Source organism: Oryza sativa, chromosome 3 (assembly GCF_034140825.1).
Source record: "Oryza sativa Japonica Group chromosome 3, ASM3414082v1".
Taxonomy (NCBI): domain Eukaryota; kingdom Viridiplantae; phylum Streptophyta; class Magnoliopsida; order Poales; family Poaceae; genus Oryza; species Oryza sativa.
Window position 1 is genome coordinate 16,422,836 of NC_089037.1, and position 20,803 is coordinate 16,443,638.

A 20,803-nucleotide genomic window follows, 5' to 3' on the forward strand; every position below is an offset into this window, starting at 1 on the left:
GCACTCTGAGGATTTCAACTCTACTTTTACTAGTTGATGTTGACAATATTATTGTTTGACCGCGAGTGCTATAAGCTAATACACAACTAGTACAGATTTAAAAGGGCATTATACAACAATAACCATGTGAAAAGTACATAATGCTTTCCAAGCTATGTTATGCAAGATAATAGGATATATATAAAGGTTGTGAAGGCACAACACATTACTGGGGGGTCTATGTATGTGGGGCCAAAGAGCATGCTGAACGAAGGCACCTGAATCTTCTTCAAAAGACGGAATGCTTATTTATATTGATCGGACAAATAATCCACTGAAAGCATTCAGCTGTACTTTTAGTTGATACTGTACATTATTGTTTGACTGCCAGAACCGTAAGCCGTTCGTCGTACTTAGCAGTACAAATTACAAATCGCATTATGCAAAAACTATTTGAAAAGCGCGTAATGCTTCTCGAGTTCTATTATGCAGTACCTCCGTTTCAGCTTATAAGACTTTCTAGGGTTGCCCGTACAGCTTATAAGACTTTCTAGGATTGCCCGTATTTATATAGATGCTAATGAATCTAGACACATATATTAGATTCATTAACATATATATCAATATGAACAATGTTAGAAAGTTTTATAATATGGAAACGGAGGAAGGAGTATATAAGATTGTGAAGAAGGCAGAACGCATTGCAGATAGCAATTTGTGTCGCTTTCGAGTTTCGACCGACCACATCTGAGATTAGGGTGAAACTTGCAGTAGCTCAATTGAATATGCTTTTGGTAATGAAAATTTTGCGGCTAATTATTTTTTCGGCAGTAGACACGACGTACTTGTCAATGGTGAGGCATTTATGGTGACTTCGTTAATTGTAAGATATGCTAGCCCAATCTCTTTGAGCTGCTTATAGAGTAGAGTGTGTTTGTGCGTGTTTATAGGGTGAGCGTCTATATTTGTACTTGTATTTTTTTTTTGAAAAAAAAAATGCCAATGTCACTTTCAGTCGTGAAACGGAGCCAGTAGCAAAACACAACACACATTTGAAATTGTAATGTCAGCTGGAGGCTGGAGCCGACTAGCCGTGCGTGGCCGCGTGCAAATGAATCCAAAAAAAACCAGAAGCTCCGGCGCCGTCGTGTCGAAGCGGCCATGCCACCTCTCTCTGTTGCGACCATTGTCTCCTCTCCTATCCCAACAGATTGGAGGAAAACGATTCCCCTCTTTTCCTACCTTCCAAGGTCAAAAAAACCACGACACGTATCATACTACGATCCACTTCCGTCCCTACACATGGGGGGTATCTGATCCCTTCTTTTCCTTGCCATCCAGATTTCCTCCTCTCCTTTCTTCTTCTTCATCTCCTTTCTCCCAAAAATCCTCCCTAAGTCCCTAGTATATGCTTTCCTTTCCCTCTTCAAACCCCAAAAACACACAAACTTTCTTTGTTTCTTTTCCCTCCCATGCATGCAACCCTAGCTACACATTCCAAATAACTACCTTACCCAACCCAAGTCCCCCTCTTATAACAACCACCACCGACCCTCCACACCTCAAGCACACGGGAGACGCGATCAAATATTTGGCATACGATGATGGGATCGTGCGCGCGGGTGCATGCGCTGGCGGTGGCGTGGGCGGTGGCGGCGCTGCTGTCCCGCGCGACGCCGGCGGGGGCCCTGGCGGCGAACTGGGGCACCCGCGCGCTCCACCCGCTCCCCGGCGACGTCACCGTCCGCCTCCTCCGCGACAACGGCTTCGACAAGGTCAAGCTCTTCGAGGCCGACCCCTCGGCGCTCCGCGCGCTCGGCCACACGGGGATCCAGGTCATGGTCGGCCTCCCCAACGAGCTCCTCGCCCCGGTCTCCTCCTCCGTCGCCGCCGCCGAGCAGTGGGTCCTCCACAACGTCTCCTCCTACATCTCCAAGCTCGGCGTCGACATCCGCGCCGTCGCCGTCGGCAACGAGCCCTTCCTCAAGTCCTACAAGGGCAAGTTCGAGGCCGCCACGCTGCCCGCCGTGCAGAACGTCCAGGCCGCGCTCGTCAAGGCCGGGCTCGCCCGACAGGTGCGCGTCACCGTCCCGCTCAACGCCGACGTCTACGAGTCGCTCGACGGGAGGCCGTCGGCGGGGGACTTCCGGCCCGACATCGCCGGCCTCATGGTCGGCCTCGTCCGCTTCCTCCTCGACAATGGCGGGTTCCTCACCATCAACATCTACCCCTTCCTGTCGCTCCAGGCCGACCCCAACTTCCCCGCCGACTACGCCTACTTCCCGTCGCCGGGGTCGCCGCCGTCGCAGGCCAGCGTCCAGGACGGTGGCGTGCTGTACACCAACGTGTTCGACGCCAACTACGACACGCTCATCTCGGCGCTGGAGAAGCACGGGCTGGGCGCCATCGCCGTCGTGGTGGGGGAGATCGGGTGGCCGACCGACGGCGACAAGAGCGCCAACGCCGCCAACGCGCAGCGCTTCAACCAGGGGCTCTTCGACCGCATCCTCGCCGGCAAGGGCACGCCGCGGCGGCCGCAGATGCCCGACGTCTACGTGTTCGCGCTGCTCGACGAGGACGCCAAGAGCATCGACCCGGGCAGCTTCGAGCGCCACTGGGGCGTGTTCAACTACGACGGCTCGCGCAAGTACAACCTCCGCCTCGCCGGCGGCCGGAGCATCGCGCCGGCGAGGGGCGTCCGCTACCTGTCGCGGCAGTGGTGCGTGCTCCGGCCGGACGCCAGCCCGGCCGACCCGGCGATCGGCGGCGCCGTCGGCTACGCGTGCCAGTACGCCGACTGCACCAGCCTCGGCGCCGGCTCGTCGTGCGGCGGCCTCGACGCCCGCGGCAACGTCTCGTACGCGTTCAATCAGTTCTTCCAGGCGGCCAACCAGATGAAGGGCTCCTGCAACTTCAACAACCTCTCCATGATCACCACCTCCGACCCCTCCCAGGGCACCTGCCGCTTCCAGATCGAGATCGACACCGGCCGCCACGACCTCGCCGTCGCCTCCTCCGCATCCGCCGCCGCCACGTCCGTCGCCGCCGTTCTGCTCCTCGCCTTGCTTGGCCTCGTCATATAAGCTAGCTAGCTAGTAGAGTGACATATACACATCTTCAGACCAATTCTTTATATACCCTTTAATTTCTTTCTTTCATTCCGGGGGGAATTCATATTCAAACAAAGGGCATGCATGCATGCATGATGGTAAATTTTCATTTACCTCATAAAGGTTTATTGAAAGGGTAGCTGCCATTAGTGACCAAAGCTAAGGAATCATTGGGATTAGCAATTCCCTTTATTTATTGGAGGAATTGTTGATAGTGATTCTTTCTGATGTACATACATATATAATTAACATGATAAAGGAATTGATATAAAGTTCAGATTATAAATGAGGATATAATGCTGGTTATTCAGACAAGTGGATGCAGAACCATATATACCTGAATGAATCAGGCATCATTTGTTTTCCACTTTCACTCTTTTCATGTAAGAAAACCAGAATGTATAAAGCATCACCACCAGGGCAGGGGTTGCCATTGTTATTCACAAACAAAAACAGAGTTTGGCAGTCCAAAGGCATACTTTTACAGGTTACATGACAACGGCTTATCAGTACTACAAATCACTGTGTAGCTGAGCAAACTGCAACATCTGTAACTTCTGTAGCTGTCACAAAAAACTACTGACAAAAACATGCAAGCATTTTTTTTTCTTTTTCACCCTAGAATGTGTAGTCACCGGAGTTGTCGTATCGTCGCGAAATGCTCTCGCCACCACTGAGGACTGACCCCATGCTTGACCTCTGCACGAGCCGGACTAAGGACTGGACGACCTCCGACATCGGTGGCCTGAATTCCGGCTCAGGCTGTTGAAAGTTGGAGATGATCAGAGATTAGCAACAGTGCAGTGAGATTGGGGAAGGAAGGAGAATAGAATTGCTACAATGGTGGTAGTATTTATACCTGGACACAGAGCGCGATTGCGTCGGCGAATCGAGAGAGGGATTTTGCAGGGTACAGTCCTTCCAGTGCTGGATCTACCATCTGATCTAACGCATCGATGTCATGAAGCTGCGGAGAAGCCCATCGGACTAGCGACTGCTGTGGCCATGGTTGGGATCTGCAATAGTTTCAGACAACAATTGTTTTCTGTTACTGTAAGGACTCATTGTCTTCTCAATTCAGTCATTTCAGAGGAATTTGAGTGTAGATTCAAGTGAAATGTTGGTATGGACAGCTGACTTTTCACCTGTCAAATGCTTTCCTGCCAGTCAGGAGCTCTAGCATGACGACTCCAAAACTGTACACATCACTCTTTTGAGAGTACTGTCCAGACATGGTCACCTCGGGAGCTCTATATCCTGAGTTCTCATCTGATTCCTGAAGTTTCCATTATATAAGGATTTATGAGGAGAAAAATTATATCATATGAAGGTTGCTTTTTCAGAAAGTTTTTTGTTAACATCTGTACGGCTCACTTCAGATTGCACAAAGTAAAATAAAAGAAATACACAGATGATGCTTGAAGTTAAAAAGGACAAAAATATCCAGCTCTGAAGGCGTTCATATCAGACTGCTAGAAACTATGTTCTGAACTTCTGATTGACTAGGTGCTCTATGTACTGCAGCTATGTTCCATAACCATAATTATCATACATAATAGGATCATTTCTAAATTAGCAGAACACTTGAGGAAGATCTTAATATGTTATTGTTACTTCAGATGACCTCAAGATATCCTCCAATTCACAAAAAACTATGTTAGTGTTTCTTAAGGTTCAGAGCATGCAGTCTGTAAAGTTGTAACTTGTAAGTGGACAGAGCAGGCTATCAAATATCAAATGGTACATTGTTCAGCACTATCACCTGGAGTTCCTGGTTGGGAATAAGCTCTGCAAACCCACAATCTGAAACATGGGGGTTAAGCTCATTATCCAACAGTATGTTAGATGACTTGAAATTCTTGTGGATGATAGACGGTGAGCAAGTTTCGTGCATATACCTGAAAAGAAAAATACATATTCAGTTACAGAACAAATGTACCAGTTGATGAATCTTTCTCACTTACTCTAATGCCCTTGCAGATCCTAATGCAATCTTGACACGGCTATTCCAAGACAGTGGTTTGCTGTATCCATCAGACAGGTGAAGGAAGTCATGAAGAGAACCGTTTCTGTAAAATTCATATGCCAGCAAATACTGTCCATGCTCCAAGCAGTAGCCGTCAAGCTCTGAGAGGTTTGGATGGTTTAATTTTGAAATCTTTGCTACCAAATCAATAAAGAAATCGGATGGTTTGCTTGGAAAGGCAGATACATTGATTTTCTTCACAGCCAGTACCTGGAAAGTAGAAATTGACATGAATATAAAATGATGAAAATTAAAAAATATAATCATAGCATTTGCAATGAAGTGTTGTTTGAAGTTCCTGTCCTCCATACGAGTAGATTATAGATTTTGACATACAGGAATGAAACTACCAATATGACTACGCTACTACAGCCTATATGAGCTTAAGATGTTCGATTATTATTGTATATGCAGCTATTTTCTTACTAATTACTGTAAAAGTAAAAGGAGATACTATAGAAGTAAAAGGATTATCCTTTCCAATAAAAATAAAAATAAAAGGATTAAAGAACAGTTGATCTTGACATCCATAGAATGAACTGAATGTACTTTTGCAGATGATGCGTTTTTGCATTTGGAAACAAAATATAAGAAAATATCACAGCTTACAGTGACAAACCTTATGATCTGACTCATCTGAGATCTCTGCTCTGTAAACCCGGCCAAAAGAGCCTTCACCGATAAGATTGTCAGCACTGAAGCTCTCCGTTGCCATCTGCAGGTCTGCCACAGTGTACGCAGTTGCTCTGATGGAAGAAAGGTCTACATTCTTTGCCAAAACAGGCTTGTTTGTGAGATCATTTTCGTCAAAGGACTTGTGCAAATCGATTTTCGATGGCGGTTTCAGGTTCATTGAGACAGTCTTCTGCAATCCTTCCTTTGCAGTTGGTGATATGATGCTTATTGTTCTCAGCTCTGAACATCAAGAAATTTGTTTAGAATTCAGAAATTACTTCAAAATTAACAGCTCAAGGACAGTAATGCTGAATAGTTGTTCTAGGATTCAAGGTTCCAGCTAACTTACGATTGAATTTTCCTGAAGCAATTGGTCTAAGAGTGAGAGGTTCATTCTTCTCAGGATCTCCTCCATGTTGATGCCTCGTTGACTTTCTCTTGAACACAAAGAATCCAACCATTGCTCCAAGAACCACCAAAGATATGACAATCCCAGCAACAGCCCCACCTCCTATCTTAGAACTTCTGCCTCCACCGTCACCGCCACTGCCATCGCCATTGCCACCGTTATCACCATTGCTTCCAATTGGTGGATTTCTGTTACGGTTACGAGGATTTCTGGTAGAAGGCTGTCGTGGCGGGGATTGTGAAGTAGTGGATGGTGGAGATGATGGTGCAGGACTGACTGGACTGTTGCTAAAGGAGTTCCCACTTATCCTGAATTACAATATCCATCACATAAATATTGGAACCGTGATAGACTAGGTTCACAATTTTGGAATGAATTTCTGAAATTTTGGGTCTTACGGCAGCAGGTCTGTACCAATGCCTCTCCAGCTCAAAATTCCGAATTTATTTAAATTTAACTAAGAATATCAAATTCTATGAAAATCTGAGAAATGTTTTCATTAGGAATTTGGTCTTCTTTTGTTTTTTCATTCCAAAGTTGTGAACCCTGTGATAGACTGACAAGGTGGCGAAAAAAAACTTACTGCAGATTACTTATGCCTTTTAGCTTATCAGGAATTGCTCCACTTAATTGATTGTTTTGAACGTTGCTGCAAGAGGAAGTTGTCTTGGATCACAAGGAGATAAAGAGATGAATATTAGTAGGTGAACAGTGTACCAACTTACAGGTCAGTTAGAGGGAGATCAGATAGGACATCTATGGTACCGGTAAACCGATTATCCTGCAAATGACTGAAGAGGGAAACATATCATTTTACGTAGTACAAGATTTTGTTTGCTTGTTTCAACAAGATATCCATATCAAAGGATATGAAAATATGTCCTCACAGCATGGTCAGACTTGTCAAGTTGCTGAAGCTGTCTGGCAGAGTGCCAGAGAAGGTGTTGTCAGAGAGGTCCCTACAAGAATTAGTTTCAGTTTACCAATAATTTGTCAGTATTAAGCGTATCAAGAAAATGGTTGTTTAGATATAAAAATAAAATAACACTCACAATGTAGCCAAGTTGGTGAGTTGGTTGAACATAACATTGATGCTTGAAAGCTGATTATGTCCAAGATTTCTACATCAAGGAGAGTGACATGGTTTGGTCAGATGCAATCAGAGAGGCTTGGAGAAGGTGGCAAATTGTGATACGATAAAGTGACTTACAGATACTTCAGTGAGGCCATTTGGGAAATGGAGTAAGGCAAAGTCCCAGTGAAGCTATTGTTCTCAAGATTTCTGCAAGTCAGATTATCTGTCAGAACTAACAGAATGAAAACAAGGACAAAATTGTTCTTCCAGTTTCCAGTCAAAATCACAACTTACAGCCTCTCAAGATTTGGAGGGAGATTATAAGGGATATCACCTCCTCCAAGATTGTTATTGCTAGCATCACTACAAAGCAACAAAAACAAAAACTTGGTCAAAATTTTCAACCATCATCAGTAAAGACTGTAAGTAGTAAAAACCATCTGAAATAGATTTCACTAACAGCTCAACCAGTGCAGTCATGACGTTCATGTTGTACCCCAAGGTCCCCTTGAGCCCCATACCGGGTAATTTTCTGCCCACAGTTCATTTACAAAGACATGAAAACACATCAGAACAATTGGCAATTAGCAAATGTCTCATCCCTGAAGCGTGCCCACTAAGTGTCACCTCACATTGTTATCACCCTTGATCCAGAGCAAGTGATCCCAAGCCAAGACTGGCCACAAGGGTCGCCGTTCTGCGCCACCCAGTTTGTCAGCTGCGAGGGCGAGTTCAGACTTGTGTAGAACGTGTTTAGGGCAGTCACTGAACATGAACCCAAAAAAAAGAAAAGATATTGTCAAGTGAACTTACACATGGCTGGAACAATGGAAGGTTTAGAGTTGCCTAGTTTAATATAATTTGGTACTAAGAAAAGTAGTCAGAATATTAGTTGTATATAACTCCCATAATCTCAAAACCCCAAATTTGCATTAAAAAAAACAACACTTTTAAAACTATAAGTCAAACTGAAACATACTATACAGAGAACCTAACTTTTTAGCAATCCAATGAGAAAAGGCTGCGTTGATATGTAAAAATTATGGAGCCAGTCATGGAAGGAAGAGTGGAGAAATGAATAAAAAGAAGCATAGGCACATCTTTCCTGCCCGGTTATCCGGACAGGACAAACGATGGCACCAGAATGATGATGACAAAGTGGAGCCACCCTGCCAAACTAATGGCATTTGCTATCGGCCTTAACCTTGAAATCACAATCAATCACAGTATGATGAAGCCAAATATGAGAAAATTTGACCAGTTGAAGTAAGAAAAGTCAAAAAAAAGAAAAAGAAAAAGAAGGGAAAATAGCTTGAGGAAGTGAAGATGCCAGCAGCAACTTAGCAATTAACACCATGGTGACTGATTGGTTAAAGAAACTTGCAGAACAATTCTCCTTAAATCTGGCATGTGATCACCCCCCAGAACCAGAATTATAAGCTCCTTAATTACAGTATAATGGAGATGTCCCAAAAGAAGCAGCAAACAGAAAGAAACAGCTAAATAATTACAAGTTCCTGCTTGTGGCTAAGTGGATTCACAAGCAATTTCCATAGGATTCATCAAAAGAAAAGGTTCCACTGCAAAAGAAACATTTCTTTCTCTAAGAAGTCTGACCAAGAAACAGAAGGGGAGGAAAGGAAGAACCAAGAGCAGAAAATCCCCCATTGATTTCTGAAACAAGAACACAGAAAACTGAACTGAACAAAACAAAACAAGCTGGAAATGCAGAGTTCTTGAGAAACCAAACCGAAACCGTGCTCGAGCTGAAGAAAAATGGACGCAAATGCGAGATTAAGAGGAGCTAACCGTCGTCTGAGCTAGTGTCGGCAGTGACCCCCAAGAACGCTGTGGCCATGAGCAGCATCGCCACCACTCCAGTGAAGCCCACCGACGCCATGCCCGAGCCTGAAGCTGCTCTGAACCAGCTCGAGCTCGGCTTCCCCATTGCGGTAATGCTTCTCTGCTTCTTGGAGAACTCCTCCAGGAAAGAAGGTGATGGACAGAAAATAAAAAAAAAATCCCCCCTTTTTGTTCACTTCCTGCTACTATACACAACAAAAGCTCATTCTCCTCTCTCTCTCTCTCTCTCTCTCTCTCTCTCTCACTATATGTCAGCGAGCGAGTGGTGTTTTCTTTTTCTCGGAGAGCTATATATTTTTCTGTTGCCAAAAAGCTTATAGCTGTAGGTTTAGGGAAGGTTAGGTACTTGGTAGAAGAGGCCTTGAAGAAAAACTTCACGAAATGATTAAATATACTACTCCCTCCGTCTAGAAAAAAAAAAGACAAACTCTGAGTTTCCGTGTCCAACTTTAACTGTCCGTCTTATATGAAATTTTTTTATAATTCGTATTTTCATTGTTATTAGATGATAAAACATGATTAATATTTTATGCGTGACTTGTCTTTTTAATTTTTTTCATAATTTTTTCAAATAAGACGGACGGTCAAACGTTGGGTATGGAACCAGGGTTTGTCTTTTTTTTTTTGGACGGAAGGAGGGAGTATGTTTCTTTGTTGCTATTACTGCATGTTTTTGGAAGTAGTACTTCGTCCGTTTTAAGAAGAGTTGATTTTTAGCATTTCAAATTTCTCAGAAAAAGTTGATTTGGAGTTTCTTATCTACCATCAGCCCACAAATCAAAATAGTATTTAAAAAGGTTTTATACTTTAATACTCCTTACTTCTTCATATAGTAACCCTACTATTTTATTATTAGCTACTCCATCCGTATTTTAATATATAACACTGCTGACTTTTTTAAGTTATGTTTGACCATTTTTCTTATTTCAAAATTATGTAATTATTATTTATTTTATTATCATTTGATTTAATATCAAATATTATTTAAGCATGATTTAAATATTTTTACATTTGTGAAAAAAATTGAATAAAACGAATGGTTAAATGTTGATAAAAAAATCAATAGTGTTATATATTAAAAATTGGAGGCAGTAGTAAATTTTTTTCTTTGGTATTAATTAAGATAAATTGCTAGGACAGAGGTAGTTTTTCCTTTGTTGATTTCACATTTTCACTTGTCCTGTCCGTGTCGCCAATCTACCATGTCCCTACACGGAGTACTGTTTCTTGTGCCTTTTTCTTGACAGGTTGCCTGACTGTTTCGACAGTTCTAAAAAGCAAAGGCAGAGAATCAGTGAATCACAGAGGGAGCATTTGGCCATTTGCTCTTTGGGCTATTCAAACAACCTGCTCCTCTTGATGGCTGGACTCACATATCCCATGGCCAGGGGTTTCACTATAAAAGGCAGGAAGACAGCATGGTGACATGCACGCCTATTTACTTCAGAGAATTCAGTATGAAACAGTAGTTCGTATCGTACATACATAGTAACCAGAGGCAATCGTCTGAAAAAAAACCAATCTAGTGTTTTCTATGACTGATTGAAAAAACAATGACATAGTTAAAATGAGCCATCTAATACAATTAATATAAGTTGACATATATTTTGCCCTTTATTTAATCCGGACAGAAAGTGAGAGATTGATGAGTTGAACTAGGTTACAGCAGTCAAAATTGAACGCTTTTTTGTCAATTGCGCTAGTTTTTTCCTATGACTAATTAGCATCATGATGGCTTTGTAAATACTATCTTTGTTTGAACTAAAATCATTTATACTAGGAAACATGTCAAGTGTGGAGATTATCTAGCCGTCCTAAGTGTGGAGATTGAATTATCACTTTTTAAAACATTTTGACATAATATAGGAGGGCAACTAAGACCAACAAACCTGTGCACAACTACTTGGGCTTGCCATTATCGTTTGATAATACCAACAGCCGAGATCGTAATAGAGTTTTGTCCGGGCTCTAAAAAATTTCTCGGTTCTTTTAAGATGATAGATAAATCGTTCGCTACAGCTAGGGCATACAAAACCACAATAAATTATATCAATAATTCCTTAATATTTTGGAAAAAGAATTTCTTAGTTGGTAACTGTTACAACAATTGTACACACTAGTTAATCCAAAATGATCTCACAAGGAAGGAAGAACAATTCACTTGTACAAAATGAAGTATCACAAATAGAAATTAGTAGCCACATAATTTCCATTCCGAAAACTATTGATACCTAAAACCAAGGGGGAGGTAAGCCTAGGGTAGTTGGGGTTTGAACCATGGGCTTGCCTACATAATTATGTTTTTAAGTTCTCTTAATAATTTCACCATTAAAAATTTAGAGAAAACCTTAATCGATTAGTTATGTCTAAATGAGTTCTACTCTTCGTTCGTTAAGTTCTGGCTCCGTCACTGTCTAAAATATAATATGTCTACATGGACAGAAGGAGTAACGGATGCGAGAGTGTATCATGCCAATTGATAACCCATATTTCCAAATGCCACTGTTAATTTGTCTGTTTTGTTTTTGTCAATTTTTTTCATGCGTGTAACTCTGTACTTACGTAGGGCAGATAAAACGGAAAAGGCAAATCGATATGGCACAGCTCAGATCGCTCGCATGTATATATGCCGACGGTGGGTGCGTGCACGACCATCATGCATATATAATGCAAAAGTGCAACAGGTTATTCGACCGTCCGCCAAACTATGATAGATGCTGATCGAACAGTGAGCTAGCTAGTGTCCTTCAATTTTGCGCGTACAACGGATGGTTGCTGTGGCCGCCATAAACATTTTTTTTAATTTCTATAACGCCCAAACAGAATGATTGGCGATATATTATAGAATTGAGTGTAAGTACACACTGAAAGAAAGTGAAAAAAATATATACATTCATGACTGTAAACACGCTTACATGTCAGTCTTTTGTCCTTTTGGCAACAATATCGTAATATGCTTTGCGTCGGTCAAACTTCAACAACCCAACTTATCTTGGATACAATTGATTATTTGATGAGCTATCGCTTATTTTCTTCATAAGATTCTCGCATTTCTTTCTTGCCCGATTTCCCAACAAAAGAGCAACAAGACTAATTTGAGCCCTTTGTGTTTTATTGCTTCCGTGTTGCTTGTTTCCTGCGTCGACCAATCCAATAGATCTCTATTAGTGTTATATATCAGGATGATATGCCCTTGTCATAGCCACACAAGCATACCAAACCAGATTTGCTTTGAGATTGAGCATTCGAACAATAAGGGATCAATGGTTTCGAGGTTTCGGAAGCATAGCTGGTAGAAATAATTGTTTGGCCAACCCCCTGATTTGCAAACCGATCTATCCTCACACCTGATTTTATATCACAAACCAACTAATTAAAGATCTTGAATTTCACCAGAGCCCATTCCTTCCAATTTAGCTTTGTCGACGGTGAGATTATCATCCCCTCGAATTGGAAATGATATGCAGACTTTGCTCTATATTTTTCATTGGTTGTCCATTTCCAAACGATTGAATCATCCACTCCTTCTGTCATTGATTCACCTTCCTCGTTGTATGGCATCATGTATCGTACAGTTCTTCCTTTTGGTGTGCTTATAGAGGTTCGTCGCTAGGATTTTGAGGCTTTGGACACCAATCCAACAATTTGATTCCCAGAAGCTTGCATTTCGCCCATCACTAATAAAAACTTTGGTTCATGCTGCATACAAATCATTATCTAATTCATCACAATGACCACCATACATAAACTATAGCAGCGTACACCGACGATGTGTGGTGTGTGTATAGATAATACTCTCTCCATATTCAGAACTAATTATATTTTGAAATAGAGGAAGTAGCTTGGTGCTAGCAAAAGTGCAAAACATGATGCACCCAATAGGTAATATAATTCTTATCCAGACACAAATTCAGGCAGAAAAGCTTATCCCGATATCTATGCAGAAATATTTAAATTTTGAGACATAAGGGTTATTTAGCGTGGTGCTATAACAAGCAATAGCACGATGCATCCGCTAGGTGAATTGGCGGAAGATTGATGATCTTGGTCCGGATACGGTGCGTGTGACCACGAAAGGGCAAAGAGATTTCGTGGGTAGTATCTGTAGAGCGCATGGGCGCATGTACTCTGTCCTAGCTAGCTAGCTTTCCCTTGCTTCTTTGGATGGAATGGGTGGAGGACGGCCACACGTACTCTGACTTGTCTTCCTTTGCATGCATGTTGGAGATTGGCACCTCCCCAATCTAGCATGCGAGTACACTATATATAGAGTTTTGGGGCTTATAATAGCTTGTTGGACGAATTAATTAATTATTCGTCTAAACAGCTTGTTTACTCTTAATTACCTTTTGAAACTAAAACTATTATAGGTGATTTGTGGTGTTTAAGAAGGTACTAGGAGATAATCACCTTTTTATCGTAGAAAGTTTGTTACCAACACTACTGCACTATTCACTACAGAGTCGGTTTTCACAAACCTCCTATCCCCGATCTTCGTTCAAATCCAGCCGTGAGAATGCCCTCCTAGGGCACGGTCCCTAGGGCTTCTAGGCTCGTGTACAAACATCCACTGCAAAGATGAGCATATTACCATAGGCCGGGCCTCTTAAGGACCAGCGTGCGATAATACATGTTCGTAGGTGCGTCCGCCTATGATGATTCCTCCATATATTCGGCTTTCAGCCTGAGCTCATCTTATTTTAACCCAAAGTTTCTCTCTAAACATAGCAACACATAGGAGAAGGTCTTGAACTCAAAATCTTTGGTGGAAGTTGATATTTTAGGTAAGTGTTAACGACCAAATTTGGTAATATCAGTATCGGAGATGAAGATTAGATTGAAGCGGGATCGAAGATGAAGATTGTCGCGGAAACAAAGTAAGAATCGGCTGAAGCCCGGATCGGCTACGATTGGATCGGCTGAGTTGGAGTCAGACTTGGTTAGGTGATGCAGCCGATTCCAACAATACGACTTGGTGTACGACATCGGGTTGGGTTGAGGTGCTTCAAGATGATTGTCACGCATGGATAGAGTCCTGGGAAGGCAATTGTATCTATTAATTAGGACATTTTATGTAATTTCCTTAGAGATATGCTTGGGCAAAAGTCTTCCGTAAAGACTTGTGGTATTTTAGAGTTTGTTAGAGATAATAGTCGTGTCCAGTATGGACATATCTTGTAATTCTCAGGTATATATAGACCCCGAGCCCTATGTAATTAATAACACACACGTTCAATACAATTTCGGCGCATCGCCACCTTTTTGCTTTAGTTTTATTTCGACGAGTTCTTACTTTCGGGTTGAGCTGCATCGGTTTCGATCTTCAACAAGAGGTAAAACTTGTTATGATGGCTTGTGTTATCGGGATTAGTGCTTCCATCTTTATGATACTCTAATCTTGTTTACGTAATCCGTCGAGTTATCATATATTGTACATAATCTCTGGCAATATCACTATCTAACCTACAATCGGCTGACATCTGTTAGTAGAGGGCAGCCGATTAGGTTAGATTTTGATGTTGATTTAGATTATATAAGATATCCACCACTCTATGAAACTTCCAGCGGCTTGATTGTCTAAATATTGTTCTTCTTTTCATACTTAATGCTGCATCAGTTGAGTTTGATCTATTAAGTCGTGCTTAGAATATCAATCTCTAGCCTGCCTTCTGGTTGCCGATTAGGGTAGTATCGGAGTTTCAGTCGATCTTATCTGATTTAACCATATTCGCTCTATATGTTTCAGCGACATGTTAAATCCGCCCTTTATGTCAAGATCTTATTACATTTAAGCATATTAAGCTTTTGTTTGATATATTATACTTGTTTTAGTATCCTGATATAGAGTAGTATCAGAGTATTAGCCGATACATGCTAGATCTATATGATCGGCTATGCTATAAACATATATAGTCCTGTTATTAATATATATTTCGATCCAAGTGATTTATACTGTCTCGGCATGGCGACCGATCTATCCCAATCACTTGATTTAAATATATATCGATATAAGAACTATATATTGGTAATATCTACAGCCGATCGAGTAGGTTTAGTTCTTTATTATCTATTTATAGTCGCCGATCGATTCACATATGACATCGGCTCAAAGATAAATGATATGTCATCGGCACTTAGCCGATCGGCTATCATTTATAGATTTAACCGCGATCTCTTTGTTTCTATTTCTTGTTGATTGCAGGATCAAATTAACTGGCAAGCTAACACACCCGAAGGCGAGCTTTGGACCTGCACTGGAGTTAAGCAGATCTCTCAGGCCTCGTATTTTACGTCAACAGTAAGATACATGTATTCCTTCTCTATTGCCATCATTTTTTATTGTATTTGATTGGTCCGATGTGGAGAATTTTTGCCATGTTTAAAGTGGACACGTGCTAATTTTGTAATTTTCAGCTATGGACCTATGGTAAGTTAGTTATGTGAGCAAAATTTGGTTGGCAAACTTTGTGCAATGGTTGTCATAATCTTTTGTAGTGTTTAAACATATGCTATTTCTAGATTTGATTGTCGTATGTTACATTCTACATCGAGTTGACGATCAGAGCACACTTAATTGTGATAGAAGACAAATACAAGCCCTTGTCAGAGTGGAAAAAAGAACATATGTAATGAAACTTTATTGTTATGCGATCTGAGACCAATCATTTGTAAAAAAAAGATCGCAAACAAATGTTCATATCTTTCCATTTGTACTTATTCAATATTTGTATGGGTTGATGCAAATATTTCTATTTTGAGAAGTACTACTATAGAATAGTTAGTACCACTTTATATCGAAAACTGGGAAACTTTAATTTGAAAAATATTTCGATTAAAGATAGGTGGAAAATATTTCTCTCAACCGCGCTCTTCCCAGGTAGGTCTAATTTGGCATGACCATGGGGGAAAACTATTATCCCACGCAGGCCGTTTAATAATCCGGTCATCTATGAAGATTTATTATCACAATTGACCGGGTTAAGTGGTCCGTATGGGATAATTGATTTTTCCACATGGTAGGGCAGCCTGCCTACGAAAATAGATATTTCTGCTGACACCTTAGGGGAGGTGGGCCAAGCAGCCATTTGCAAAAACGCCTCTTCACCGTTTGCAAAAACCAATCAAGTAGTAATGTGAGCTGTGGAGTGATACATATTAGTATTTTCCGTTTCATCCGGTAGAAAAAAAAGCATGTGGTGCTTCTTCAAGATTGTAAAATTCCTCGAATACTAGTATTTTCCGTTTCATCCGGTAGATGCTAGCAAGCTTCTAATTTTAGTCCACTTGGTTCATACTTAGAATTTGGCTTTGTCTAGGATGGAGGGAGTATGTACTTGCCATGTGAGCCTATGATACGGGACCTCACTTGTACTCTCAAAAAAATTTAAAAAACATTGAAGCAACCATATACTAGGGGAGAATCTCTAAGGCTCGTACAAGATTCTGATTCTGCAAGCTACACCAATACTACATTGTGCTCCATCTGTCCCATAAAAAACCAACTACGCCTGCACTGTATATAGCTGGTACGCCTGCATTGTATATATAGCTGGTACAGATTCATTATACTACGATGTGTCACATCCAGTAATAGATTGGTTTTTTAAGGGACGGAGGGAGTACGCCTCCACTGCACACACCTGGTACAGTACTGTACGAAGCTAGCGATCCAACAAGTCAGCCGATTACTGTTACTGTGATCGATCATATCATCGATCTGATTAATCATCGCCGACGTCGGCAAAGCAGAGTCGTCGGTGATGAACCACGCAACGCAACAACGCAACACATGGATGCATGATTTGATTTATATATGGATGCATGCATGTGACAATCCATCCATCCATCCGTCCCGATCGCCATGCGTGTGATATTATTATGGAGCATGTTCACAAGGATTTTCCTTTCCTTCTTTTTTACGGTTTTGTTCAGAATATTCTGAATGTGATTATTAGGTTTTAAGCCAATAATTTTATAATAAATTAGGTGAATACCCTGCCACGTTGTTACATGAAATCAAGTTACATAGTACATACAAATAAGATGCAAAATAATTATTAAAACTAAAACAAATCGATACTTACGAATTTAATTTGAGCCTAAAAATAATTACGAATTTTGAGCCAAAAATAATTGAGATTGCATGATGTTACGAGAGAAGAAAGAAGAGGCAATTTGAACTATAGACCTATTATCCAAATGCTAAAAATAATTAAGACAATGTGGCTTAATAAGAGAAAAGAGAAATAATATTGACTACACTTAGTGGGTTGTACTACATAAGTATATAATGTGTGCAGCTTCTATGTCGAATTTTATCCATTATTTTGTAGAAAAATAGACTGAACGTGATTGTTAAGGATTAAGCATTTTTTCCCTAAAAAGATGAGCTTTTGTTATATTATGTTACATGCAAAGCATGCATGCTCGTCGATCGGGGATGCATGTCTGTGTCATTACACTGTCCATATAGCATTTGTTTTTCAAAGAAAGTACACGAGCTTTTCCAATCACTTGTTGGAGAAGACGAAATAATTTCACCCGGTTGCTGTCGGGTTCGCCCAGCTCGTTTCTTTTTTAAAAAATAAAAATAAAAGCACATTGCAAACACAGATGCTCTCAACACATATACTCAAAACTCACACACGTACGCCATATCTATATCAAAATCTTCGGAAAACCGGTATATTATAAGATTGACGAAATCATTAGGTACGTACCTCGTTGTTTACAGGGTCGTTTCTTGTTTAGACGTGATGATGCCCGACGTCTCCTAGCACCCGCTAGCATTATTGGATAAATCATCTTTGCTGGGTTTGGCAAAAAAACAACATTAGTCCTGATTTGAATAGAAATGGGATTAAACATCATTTTTCATCCTGGTTTCACTACTAGGAAAACCATTTTTCGTGGTGGTTATTTTAGGTTTTCTCTGATGGTATTTGGAGCCGTCACAAAACAAAGGCCAGTGAAGATCTAAAATTTTTGCTGGCGGTTGCGATCCGTCTGCGATAATCGATTTTCGCAGGCGGACCCGTAAGAGGACCGCTTGCGAAAATCTATTTTTGCAGACGGACTTAAGGACCTCTAGCGAAAAGATTTTTTTTCCAAGAAAAAAGCAATCAACATCCTAAGCAGCTGCATTTTTTTCAATCCGAATTTAAAATCAATTCAAATCGGCATCAGATCCGTACTCAAATCCACATACAGAGAACAATGCATCAATTTTTCACCACATTTTCAACAAGCATTCAGCAAGAAAACATCAATATATGCAATTGTATTCACAACCGCCGGCAATGCATCGAGCCGCCGGTAGTGGCGGCGGTGTTGTCGCCGCCACGGTTGCGGTTGTCTTCATCGCCGACGCGGTCATATCCGCCGCCACCGCCCACCTGCCATTGCCACGGTCGCAGTCGTCGTCGTCGCCACCGTCGTCAGATCCGCTGCCGCCCACCTGCCGTCGCCGCCATGGCTGCCGCTGCCACCTCCCCTTTGGCTAGATCTGGGATAGGGAGAAGGAGGGGAGGGAAGGAGCCGCCAGATCCGTGCTCCCCGCCAGCGCGCAGCATCATCGTTGTCATCGCCGCAGTCACGGTCGTCGTCGTCACGGTTGCCCTGGTGCCGCCGACCCTGTCGTCAGATCCGCCACCGCTTGCTACCATCATCGCCACGGTCGCCGCCGCTCCCTCCCTTCCGGCTAGATCTGGGAGAGGGAGAGGGAGGGGAGGGGAGAGGAGGAGCGGCCACATCCGTGCTCCTGGCCGGCAACGTCGTCGTCACCGCGGTCGTGGTCGTCGTCGTCATCGCCGTGGTCTGAGTCGTCGTCGCCGACCCATCGTCGGATCCGCCGTCTCCCACCTGCTATCGCTGCCGTGACCTTCGCTGTCGCCGAGAGCTGTGGAGCCTCCCATCGCCGTGACCTTCGCCATCGCCGAGAGGAGCTCTGCACATGAGTGGGCGGTGAGGAAGAGGCGACGGGAGAGGTGAGGAAGAGGAGGGGGAGCCGAGGAGTTAGCTGTGGGAGGTGGGTGGTGGAGCGATGGATAGATTTTAATAGGGTGGAATTTTTTTCGCTGGCAGCCACGCTACCAGCCGCCAGAGAAGATTCTACATTTCACTGGCGGTGTGTTAAGTGCACCGCCAGCAAAGATGCTATATTTTCGCTGGCGGCGCGCTTTATTTAGCCGCCAACGAAAATCTATTTTTGCTGGCGGTCCGTAGCCTCCCACCCCTCGTTGCGTTTTTTTTGGCGGTTTTTGTGTATAGCCGCCAGATAAAATAATAGGGTGATGCCATGAAAAATATTTTTTGTAGTAGTGTTTATAACTCCAATGGGACTAGATGATCAACACCAACCGGGACTAAAAATCATCTTTAGTCTCGGTTCATTCATTGTCAAGTCTTGGTAGGCACCCTATTATCTTTAGTCCTGATTGGTGTCAACAACCGGGACTAAAGATCAGTACTTTAGTCCCGGCTGTTTATACCAACCGGGACTAAATATTAAAAAAAAGCACGCGCGGGAGGGAGAGAGGAAAAATAGCGCGTGGGATGGAGAGAGACAATTGTGCATGGATAGAGAGCCAAAAATATATCTCTCTCTCTCTTTCTTTCTCTCCCTCAACCTTATCTTCTTACTCATCCTTATCTTCTTCTTCTCCTCCTTCCCTCTCCTCCCCCTCCTCCTCCTCCTCCTCTCCCCTCCTCCTCCACTCCTCCTCCACTCCCGGGCCATCCCCTCTCCTCTCTCTCCCCTCCCCTCTCCGACGACTGCGGCCGGTGGGTGGCAGGCGACGGGTCGAGGGCTGCGGCGCCCTCCCCTCCGCGGGATGCGGCGGCCGGCAGCGGCGGGCCGTCGCGGAGGGCGGTGGCCGAGGCTGCGGGTGGAAGTGCGGCCAAGGCTGTGGAGGGCAGCGGGGCGTGACCATCGTGGAGGATTTTGTGTTGTAGATATCTGTATTGATTTTGTGATGATTTTGTGTTGTAAATTTGGGAATGATTTTTTAATGTTTGTGTGAATGATTTTGTGATGTAAATTTGTGGATGATTTTGTGATGTGAATGTGGATGATTTTGTTGTTGAATTTGTGGATGATTTTGTGAATGAGGATGATTTTATTGTTGAGTTTGGTTTGAAATCAATATTCAAGCAGAAAAAAGCAATGAAAAAGGGAAAAAGACACCAACTGGGACTAAAGATGGCGCAGCCGGGCACGTGGCTCAGCCATCTTTAGTCCTGGTTACCGGGTATTTGAACCGGGTCTAGAGATAGCGATTTTTAGTCCCGGATTTATAGCCCCGGTTTATTACCCGGGACTAAAGGGGGTTGCAAACCGGGGCTATAAAGGGTTTCTGCAGGAGTGTAGGCTAGGACTTTCTCTCGGGAACTATGTTGTTCTAATATGTAACAATAATTTTATTTTACATCTAATAAATTCTGTTCGACTTCTTTTGTCTGTCCGGAGGAAAAAAGGAAATTAGTTTTAGTGGACAATCTTATGTTCTTAATACACATTTCCTTTATCTTGGCTACATTTCACTTTACCAAATTGCAACGTACTTCGCCTTTCGGTTAGTGTTTAATCAATCATATCAACGAAAGAAAGGCTTAATTTTCGCACTCCTGAGCGAATTGAACAAGCATGCGGCGAGCAGCAACGCATG

General features: G+C 42.5%; 2 protein-coding genes across 3 annotated transcripts; one reads left to right on the forward strand and one right to left on the reverse strand.

Moving 5' to 3' along the window:
• The first annotated feature begins 36 nt into the window (after positions 1 to 36).
• LOC9269962 (glucan endo-1,3-beta-glucosidase 5) lies at positions 37 to 3,386 on the forward strand. The gene has a single exon (XM_015777063.3). The coding sequence runs from the start codon at positions 1,581 to 1,583 to the stop codon at positions 3,060 to 3,062; it is 1,482 nt and encodes a 493-aa protein (XP_015632549.1). The 5' UTR covers positions 37 to 1,580; the 3' UTR covers positions 3,063 to 3,386.
• A 101-nt stretch (positions 3,387 to 3,487) lies between these two features.
• LOC9272509 (protein STRUBBELIG-RECEPTOR FAMILY 7) lies at positions 3,488 to 9,358 on the reverse strand. Of its 2 annotated transcripts, none has more exons than XM_015777060.3 (16): positions 9,084 to 9,358; positions 7,907 to 8,039; positions 7,735 to 7,806; positions 7,569 to 7,637; positions 7,410 to 7,481; positions 7,252 to 7,320; positions 7,087 to 7,158; positions 6,925 to 6,990; positions 6,783 to 6,848; positions 6,140 to 6,507; positions 5,735 to 6,030; positions 5,054 to 5,325; positions 4,852 to 4,987; positions 4,235 to 4,365; positions 3,949 to 4,105; positions 3,488 to 3,851 (listed from the first exon to the last, which is right to left on the reverse strand). In XM_015777060.3, exons 1-16 carry the CDS (start codon positions 9,220 to 9,222, stop codon positions 3,708 to 3,710), a joined length of 2,262 nt encoding a protein of 753 aa, XP_015632546.1. In that variant the 5' UTR covers positions 9,223 to 9,358; the 3' UTR covers positions 3,488 to 3,707. The 2 variants fall into 2 exon arrangements, with proteins under 2 accessions (XP_015632546.1, XP_015632548.1); XM_015777062.3 differs by having other exon boundaries at positions 7,902 to 8,039.
• Between the last annotated feature and the right edge of the window lie 11,445 nt (positions 9,359 to 20,803).

Bases quoted from the DNA above. Each gene is read 5' to 3' on its own strand.
- LOC9269962 (XM_015777063.3), top strand. From the start codon at position 1,581: ATGATGGGATCGTGCGCGCGGGTGCATGCGCTGGCGGTGGCGTGGGCG.
- LOC9272509 (XM_015777060.3), bottom strand. From the start codon at position 9,222: ATGGGGAAGCCGAGCTCGAGCTGGTTCAGAGCAGCTTCAGGCTCGGGC. The intron at 7,638-7,734 runs GTTAGTGAAATC...GTTGCTTTGTAG, and splicing joins ATGACTGCACTGGTTGAGCT to TGATGCTAGCAATAACAATC. The intron at 6,849-6,924 runs GTAAGTTGGTAC...TTCCTCTTGCAG, and splicing joins GATCTCCCTCTAACTGACCT to CAACGTTCAAAACAATCAAT.